The sequence below is a fragment of the Olea europaea genome, chromosome 2, assembly GCF_002742605.1.
Source record: "Olea europaea var. sylvestris chromosome 2, O_europaea_v1, whole genome shotgun sequence".
NCBI classification, from domain to species: Eukaryota; Viridiplantae; Streptophyta; class Magnoliopsida; order Lamiales; family Oleaceae; genus Olea; species Olea europaea.
Genome location: NC_036238.1, coordinates 9,676,567 through 9,685,289, shown reverse-complemented (window position 1 = coordinate 9,685,289; position 8,723 = coordinate 9,676,567). Strand labels below are relative to the sequence as shown.

Here is an 8,723-nt window from a genome sequence, read left to right as displayed (position 1 = left end):
TGTGTGTGCGCGCGCGCGCGTTCACAAGGCGAATTTCACAAAAAAAAAAAACAAAAAACAAAAAACAAAAAGAAAAAAACAAAAAGACAAAGCAAAACAAAACAAAAAACAAAAAAAACAAAGAAAAAACAAACAAACAAGCATTACACCCATTCACACACAAATATGTACATATTGATGCGAGGGACTCACGAGTGAGGAGGGGAGGTAGGATTCGTTTGCACCCCATTGGAGGGTGCGCCATTCTCAGAAGGAGGAGCTGAAGACTTCTTTAGGGTGGACGAATTCCGCTTCTGAACCATACTGTTCCGTCTCGGAGCCACTTGACCACTCATTTTCCTTTAATTCTTCCCCAAATTATTGCATCTGCAGATACGTATATGCTTAATATATAACAATATTATTGGGTTATCTTCCTTATGCGGAAATGGATTAGAGAGGTTAGGGCTTTGATTGAGAGAGGGGATAAATTCAGATGCCCTAACCCCGCCTCTCCCTCAATTCTTTGCTATTTCTTGTTCTGCCTTTGTTTACACGCGCAGAGACAGAGAAATGGAACTATTTGAGAATTTCGAATATATTTTTATTCATTTATTTGATTATTAGAGCTGAAAATCAGAAAATGTGAAGTCGTGCTTGTGTGGCTGTTGCCTTTACAGCTTCTCTGGTCTTCAGCCACGATTTTCATTTTAATTTTAATGCAATTCCCGTTTGGCCCCTGATATTTCACATTATAATAAAAGAAATAATAATTTTTAGCAAATGTGTAATTAAAAATAAATAATTTTTTTAATTTACGTGAAATATCATTTTCCTGAGAGCGTGTGGTTGATATAATCAGAGAAAAAATAAATTATAATTTAATGAGGATTAATGGGGCCAAATAATATTGTGAATAATAATCCAATTTCTCTATTAATATCTTTTCAAATTACAAATTTGTCCTTGTCTTTAAACAAAAAGAAAAAAATGGTGTCTCAATTTTTTAAAGAAACTAATTTGCATCTCGTGTGTTACACTAGTTTTGTATTTATTAGAGAATTGGATACTCAAAAATTGGAAATTACAGAAAATTTTAAAGCAAATCGACAAAGTGAGAAATAGCCCATAAAGAAGATCAACCTCATCAAAATTAACAAATATATTAGAGAAATCAGCCATGAACAACACTTGAAGAAGAAAAAACTCAGCTAGTTAGGTTAAAAAATTACCATAGCTGAAGCATGAATGATGCAACAGGTGAAGAGGGACAATCTTCGGGAACCAAGTTAATCATAATTTTATTTGTAAGAATTTTTTAATCAATAAATGGGCTTATATGTGTGAATAATTGTGTTTTAAATTATAAGCTATCGAATTCGGTTGAGCCCAATTAAAGTGATCTAATAAGGCTTCGATTTTGGACTTTAATGTATCTAATTAAAGTGTGAATTTACATATGTGTAGAGACCGGACTCAAGTCATAATTCTATGATAGACCGAATTAGGTCAAAAGGGCGTCGTTATATAAATAGGTTATGGTCCCCAGATCACACGCATGTATCATTCATTTTCTTCTGCATCCCATCACAGAGAGAAAAAGGAGACTGCGTGTAGATTTGGAAGACTATAACGCGAAATTCATTATTGCATTAATCATGTCTGATTCAGGTACGCTTTCGTTTTAATTCTTGTATTTCTTGATGATTTAACATGAAAGATCCGGTGATTTAAAGCATTAAATTATCCAACATTATTATCCAAAAAGACGTATGAATAAAACCAAAATAAAGTCAATTTTGTTTTTTTTTTTTGTTACTATGCATAGACAAACAACCGTGGTAACTTTCCTTTCTTTCTTTCTTATATAATTTTCTTCGTTAAAAAAAACAAAAATTTAAATCTCAAATATTTACATGGCATGCTCAAGGGAGAAGATTTTGGGGTTTCATCCCCATCATTGCTTACGGAAAAAACGTAGACTAAGCGAGAACAACGTATGAAGCAGAAGTAGTAACTAATTCAGTGCTTTATTGCTTACAGTAACTTCATGCTCCACTGTTACATTGGTATCGTGAGCTTTATTGTGCGCTTCAGTCTTCAGGCTTACAATAGTGACCTTTCTTTATGTACTCAAGTTGACGTATTAATCTATTGCTGAAGGGATGGAAAAAGTTTTATTCCAAGCTTCTTATATGACCCCAAGTATTTGAATCTGCCTTCTATTAGTGTTATAAGGCAAGCTCTACACAGTGGTTGTCACGAAGGTAAGAAATTCAAAAGCACTGAACAAGCTTTAATTTGGCAATCATCATAGCTGAAAGGCACTGCAAGCTTGATGTCTTCAAGCTGTGCTTTTGGTGTTTATTACCAGTCATACGAGCCAACATGCACACTCTGTGAACTAAATTTTCAATATTGTGCGTGTATGTTCCATCTACCTATAGATAGATCAAATTACAAATAAGACAACATAGCAGAGGCAATGCAATGATTATATAAATAGGAACTAACATTGTTAATTATTGTAATTATAACAAAAATTAGATGGATTTATTTCATTCCTTCCAGAGACTGATGAAGATAGAAAGGGGGTGGAAAAGGGGAAAAAAATTTCTACTATGTACCATGCACGGAGTGTTGTCCACTCCGTGCACACAGTGTGCACATTCCGTGCACGAAGTGGTTTGCTCTTCGTGCACAGAGTGAATGAGAATTTTTTTTTTAAATAAATTTTTAATAAAGTAAAATCTGAAATTTATATTAAAAAATGAGATTTTTTTTGGTCAAAAATCTAGGTAGGAGGAGTGCACGTGGCTCTTTTCTTTTTCTTTTTTTTTTTTTTGGAAGAGAAAAGAATTAAAAATGAATTTAAATTGGAAAAAAAATTTATTTATAAAATAAAATAAAATAAAAATTATCTCCATGCATAGAGATAAATGTCTCCCTTCATGGAGACTAAAGCCTCCGTGGACGGAGAAATTAATTTTATATATATATATATATATATATATATCATTGTTTACATTATAAATTTATTTTTTTCAATTTAAAATTCTTTTTAATTCTTTTATCTTCAATTTTTTTTATTTATTTACAAGTAACTTTTTACATTTTAGAAATGTTTACTGTCTTAGTGTTAGTATATTTTTTAGTAATTCCAAACAATATTTAATTTTATAGTTATCTTTTTATTAATATTTAAAAAATTAAATTTATCTAAATATTACTTTAAATTTTAAGCTAATGGTGGGAGGTATGAAAAGTTGTATGTTGCAGTAAATTAGATTTCTTCCTTTACTGTATTATATATATATTAAGCAAAGCAAACGACGTCGTTTTTGCTCACCCACTTTGAAAAAAAAATGTTACTGTTGACACACAAAAAGTTCAGCCCAAGTCGAATAGCCTAAGGAATGAAACCCAACTGGAAAATCCCCAAAATCAGATAGCCCAAAGAACGAATCAGTCAGGCAATGCAAGATAAAGACCCAAATAAGGAAGCCCATGAACGCGGAAATACCATCGTCCAAGGTTGCAAGTCACCCAAGATTTGAGCGAATGAATTGTCATGCAGTCGTCCAGAGTTGTGACTCTGCTCTCGTCCAAACATTCGAGTCGCCCAGCATCTTAGCAAACATAAGAAGTTATGGTTACCCAAAAGTGCAGTTAATGAAGCAGTTATTGGGTAGTCCTATCACGTTTCACGATTCAAGGAATTCAATTGAAGATGGTTGAACGACAAAAGTAATGGCAGCAGTTAGAGAAGGTAGTTCCATGACAAGTTGCCCACTATAAGGAAAGTGGGTAGTTATAGAACGATTAAGCAGTTTCTTAAGCAGTTGATCACGAAAAAATCACTCAAGGAGTATAAAAGGAAGAAAAGACATAGAGCAAAAACCCCCGAATCAAATACTCTCAAACAGAGAATATGTAACTTTCAATTTTTTAGTTTAGATTTAAACACTTCTTTTACGGTAACTCGTGTGCTTGGGCCCCTTGGAGGCATTTTGTTTTTACTTTCCAATTGTAAAGTCATCGTCAATAAAAACGCCCCTTTTTGGGACTTTGTCTCAAGAGGTTTGTCCCTTACACAATCGTCTGATCCCTTTTTAATTGTTAGCGACTAATCCGCGCGAAACAGTTACAATGGAACAAAATGGTATAAATCACTGTTGATTTCAACAGTAACTTCACATCCTTTTTTTTTTATATATATAGTAGGGATACAAACGAGTACCATTTCAACATTTAAAAAAGAAAAGGAAAATTAAAATATCTGTTTCTTCTTCAATCAATCTTGTCTACAGCTACTTTTAAATTGGCCAAGTCAAATCCCTCATTTTTCATATAAGCTTAATTTAGTCCTTGTTTGAGCCATACTATTTTCATAAAAATACATTTTTGAATAATGTATTGATGGAAAATATGTAATTAAAAAATAAAAAAATGTTTTAAATTTATGTGTAATATTATTTTATTGAATGATGTGTGTTGAGATGATGTTAAATTATTATTTAAAAATGTATTTAAAAAAAATTGGGTCAAACGAGACCGTAAAGCGTATTCACCACAATAACCTTTTGAATATTAAAAGACAATATACCTTAAGAATATTATTAAATTATAAAAACATGATTTTCTTTAAGAGACGATGACACTATTTTAGTTACACTAAAAATTCAAATGCTTCCCACTTAAAATTGCAAAATCAAGAGACTTTCTTTATCCGTTTTCTCCAACTCAGATAAAAACTCGATCATTTTTTTATTTGTTTTAACCTTAAAACTTTATAAATTTATCAAATGCTCGACAAGAAATCTCATGTGTATCCATCACTTCGAATAGGTAAGTATACGTATATTTATTTAATTTTTTCGTTAATTAGTATTTTTTTTAATCATTGAATTTTAATTCGACACACATTAATGCATAGATAAATTTTTGCATTTCATTAAATAAATATACAACTTTTTCAAACAAAAAAAATGAAAAAAGAAATCGTTTGCTTACTACGCTCTTTTAGACAGATTCATGACAAGTATATGGACGACCCAGACAGGCATGGAAATAGATGAGTGAAAGTGACAATGTTACTAGAATTATTATAACATCATTGTATTGTGTGCGAAAATATACCATGATTTACAAACCATACTCAATGTCGTTATACCAACTTCTACAATTGTTGAACCCCGCTTTGCCAACTCTTGATATTCCTATAGTATCTCTAGCTCAATCAGGACCATCAGGTAGTCATTCTGATGTTTATTAACGATCACACACGCATATGCTGCCTTTATCTAAAGAACTCTAAATCTGAGGTTGCAAAACTCTTCCAAAGATTTTTATTCAAGTCGAAAATCAATTTGAAACAAAAATAAAAACATGCCTTACCTCATATTTACCTTAATAAAAAAGTAAAAAATAAAAAAAAAGGTTGAACCCCAACCTTCAGGGCCCCCACCGCCCCGCAGCATTGTGAGGAAGATAAATCACGGGATGTGCCCCAACAGGTCAGGGAACAAGAGCTTATTCGTACGTTAGTGCCCACAAAGAGTTCAATTTCATATCTCGTGAATCGAACCCTCACACAATACGACTGCCAGTAATGCTGAAACTACATCATTCATATCCTTTGCACCACTGGATTATGTCCCGGGGGCACCTTTAAAACTTTTTAGTTGTACAGTGTTTATCCGATTGCCAACTCATCTTCAATCCAAATTCAATTCAAGAGCAGGGAAATGTAATTTCCTAGGCTACGCTCCTAATAAAAAAAATGTAGAAGTGCTTTAGTCCCACCACGAGGAAAATTCATGTTAGTATGGATGTAAACTTTCTTGAAAATATTTCTTTTTATAACAAAACTACTCTTCAGGGGAAAAGTTTAAATGAAGACCGATTTTGGCAACAAAAACAATTGAAACCCATCGTGTTTTTTTTTCTGAAATAAATTAGAAAACACATGCTTTAATAAGTGAAAGATGCGACTTGCCAAATAAAAAAAAAGGTTGAACCCCAACCTTAAGGGCCCCCACCGACCCTGCCCTGGGCCATCGTGAAGGAGGTAAATCGCAGGATGTGCCTTCCAGGAGCCAAGGTGGAGAGCATATGGATAGGTCAAGACTGTTAACCCATATGGTAACTCCCGCTTGCAACAAAGTCAATTCCACCTTGCGGGGAATCGAACTCTGCACACTGCCGCGCTGAGCCCTATCCGCCCTCCCCTTTGCCACTATGAGATATGCCCTGGGGGCGACTTGCCAAATAAAATTGTATAACAAATAGGTGGAGAACTCTACAACCTATGTCTACTGAGCTCCATGTTTATACTAGGCGCGTGTTTAAATCTAATACAAAAAATAATTCGATCAATATTGAGCATGGTCGATAGACGCCTTTTGGATTCAACAATTGTATGAAGCTTACAGATGGATGACTCACATCTTTCTTGATTTGATCCAACGATTGAGTTGACGAAGTTCAGCCTATAAAAGGAAACCTTTACCCTTCAGATTATCTCACTTTATAAAATGTCAAAAACTAAAGCATCCCAAATTCTATTTAGAAATTCCAGCAAGCAATTCGTGACTAAGCTCAAGTGTAGCAGCAAAACACTTTTTAGGTAATTCTTTTTCGAATTTCTGCAATTTCTCTTAATCTTTTCCGTTTCTTCTTCTCAAACACTTGAAACATTGAAGATTATTTCCCATTCTCATGAGGGTTTTGGCAATAGGTAATAGATTTAAGTGGAAATTACACTATATGTCAAGTTTTGGGTTTGCATTTACAAAAATGTCATTTTTTAAAAGAGATTACGAAATTGTCATTTTTGAAGATTTTTGGACATTTCTGCCCCTCTTAATAATTTCAATATCTTGTATATCCTTCATTAATGAGACATGGCTAGATGAGAAATTTGAAAACCAAATTAGCCTCTCTCTCTTCCATTATTGTTCCTTCCATCATCTCACGTTCTCTCTCTCTCCCCATTTGGTTTTCCCATCATCTCACGTTCAGAGGAAGTCCGGCAGCTGCTGAGCACCTCCGGCGTGATTAAACGTCAAGTTGCTGCCACGAAGTCGTCGACGCTGAGCTTCTACCCTCGGCGACTACTGTCACTCTAAACCTCTCTCTCTCTCTCTCTTTGTTTTTTTTTTACTTCCTGTTTTTTAGCCATTACATTAGGCTAATTTATGATTTTGTTTTACAGAGTAATTTATTGAATTTTGAAAGATTTAACTTCGGCAGCTGCTGAGCACGGTAGTCTCAGCACCTCCGGCGTGATTAAACGTCGAGCTTTGTCCAGGCTTGTGAGTTGAACCTGCTGCCACCAAGTCGTCGACGCTGAGCCTCCACCCTCGGCTACTGTCACCGTAAACCCGTCTCTCTCTCTCTCTGTCTTTGTAATTTTTTTTTAGTTCCTTTCTTTTTGCCATTACGTTAGGGTAATTTATGATTTGGTTTTACATTAGGGTAATTTATGATTTTGTTTGACAGAGTGATTCAAATGATAGTTTAGTAGTTTGCGTAATTGTTAGTTTACTGTATTTGAGTTTCCTGCACCTATGATGACTAATCGAACCCAACGTGTCTTTTTCAAGTAGTAATTATGTTGGTTTAGATAATAGGTTACAGTTATATTACCAAGAGAGTGATTGCTAAAACCACTTTGGTTATGGCTGGGTGAAGTTTGCTGCTTCATATGAGAATGCAACGAGAGACCAGCTTTCTTTGCATATGCATTTCGAAGAACTGCCCCTCCTAAAGAAAGTCTCTTATCGGTCACACCTCCTGTTGAAGGTCTAGAATTCTTCTTCCCACTGTGTGATGGACTCGGTTTTGATCCAAAAAGTGCTTCCTTCTCTGCTATAAACTGTCCTTGAAGCTTCTTCTGGTCCTAATATGCACATTCATGATTATAACATTTAGGTGCAGTAACTAAAAACTAAATCCAACATCAATATTTGTTCAAATAGTAAGGATACCCTCTGCCTTTGATGTTCTTGCTCTTTCTGCTGCCAACATATTCAAGAAACTGAAACATTATATAGCAGTTAGTACTATGTCACTTGTACTTCAATTTCAGTTCAAAATCTGAAGATTTTTATTTTTTTACCAATAGCTCTTCAGAAGTCGAAGCTTCCGGTAAAATTCAATGAAGGCCCGTCTGAACTTTTCTTCTGTTTTTCGTAGTTCATCCTTGCTGAATGATAGATCAGATTTTGAACTCATGATGACATTTTTCAGAGTCGAAACTGGGGTATCTGGTTCCACATTGATCTTTACATGATCTAAAACTTGTAATGAAGGAGGCCTAAAACCATTTGAATCCTTTTTTTCTGTCTTCTTTTCATCTTTACAAGTCCCCATCTCAATTTCTTGAATTACATCCATATGCAATCCTCCTTAAAAGAAAGAAGACTTTGAGAATGGAAAATGTTTGTTACGATACTGTATATTTAAAAATAATAAGCACCTAAAGCAATGCATTGTTTTTGTTCATTTTAAACAAGACTCAATTTCTATATATATCATCAACTGATTATGCTATCTCACTTCGAAAAATTTGAATATGAATTCTTGATGCCATTTAAACTCTTACTATGACTAATTTACACTCTGATTGCCTTACCTTGCTTAGTTCCATTCACAGTTGCAATAACTGTTGCTGGGGATGAACCAAGAATCAGCCATAATAGATAAGATGGTTCATGAAAATATTAGAGCAAGGTTCCAAA

The 8,723-nt window shown here is 34.2% G+C and overlaps 2 protein-coding genes across 2 annotated transcripts in view; both read right to left on the bottom strand.

Annotated features, from left to right (window-relative positions):
* Positions 1 to 569, bottom strand: part of LOC111410644 (CBS domain-containing protein CBSCBSPB3) — a 6,586-nt gene extending 6,017 nt beyond the window's left edge. The window contains exon 1 of the mRNA XM_023041090.1: positions 193 to 569. Within this exon, the coding sequence (XP_022896858.1) occupies positions 193 to 335 (143 nt within the window). The 5' untranslated portion in view covers positions 336 to 569. The remainder of the gene's footprint in view (positions 1 to 192) is intronic.
* Positions 570 to 7,519: 6,950 nt separating this feature from the next.
* LOC111372153 (65-kDa microtubule-associated protein 7-like) lies at positions 7,520 to 8,217 on the bottom strand. The gene is made up of 3 exons (XM_022994351.1): positions 8,149 to 8,217; positions 7,971 to 8,000; positions 7,520 to 7,882 (listed from the first exon to the last, which is right to left on the bottom strand). The coding sequence occupies exons 1-3, from the start codon at positions 8,215 to 8,217 to the stop codon at positions 7,520 to 7,522; spliced, it is 462 nt and encodes a 153-aa protein (XP_022850119.1).
* Between the last annotated feature and the right edge of the window lie 506 nt (positions 8,218 to 8,723).

What these genes read in the sequence shown, in the direction of transcription:
- LOC111372153 (XM_022994351.1), bottom strand. Translation starts at nt 8,217, where the DNA reads ATGAGTTCAAAATCTGATCTATCATTCAGCAAGGATGAACTACGAAAA. An exon ending in CAGAAGAAAAGTTCAGACGG is followed by an intron (nt 8,001 to 8,148) that starts GCCTTCATTGAA and finishes ATATGTTGGCAG; the next exon opens with CAGAAAGAGCAAGAACATCA. An exon ending in AAGAACATCAAAGGCAGAGG is followed by an intron (nt 7,883 to 7,970) that starts GTATCCTTACTA and finishes TGTGCATATTAG; the next exon opens with GACCAGAAGAAGCTTCAAGG.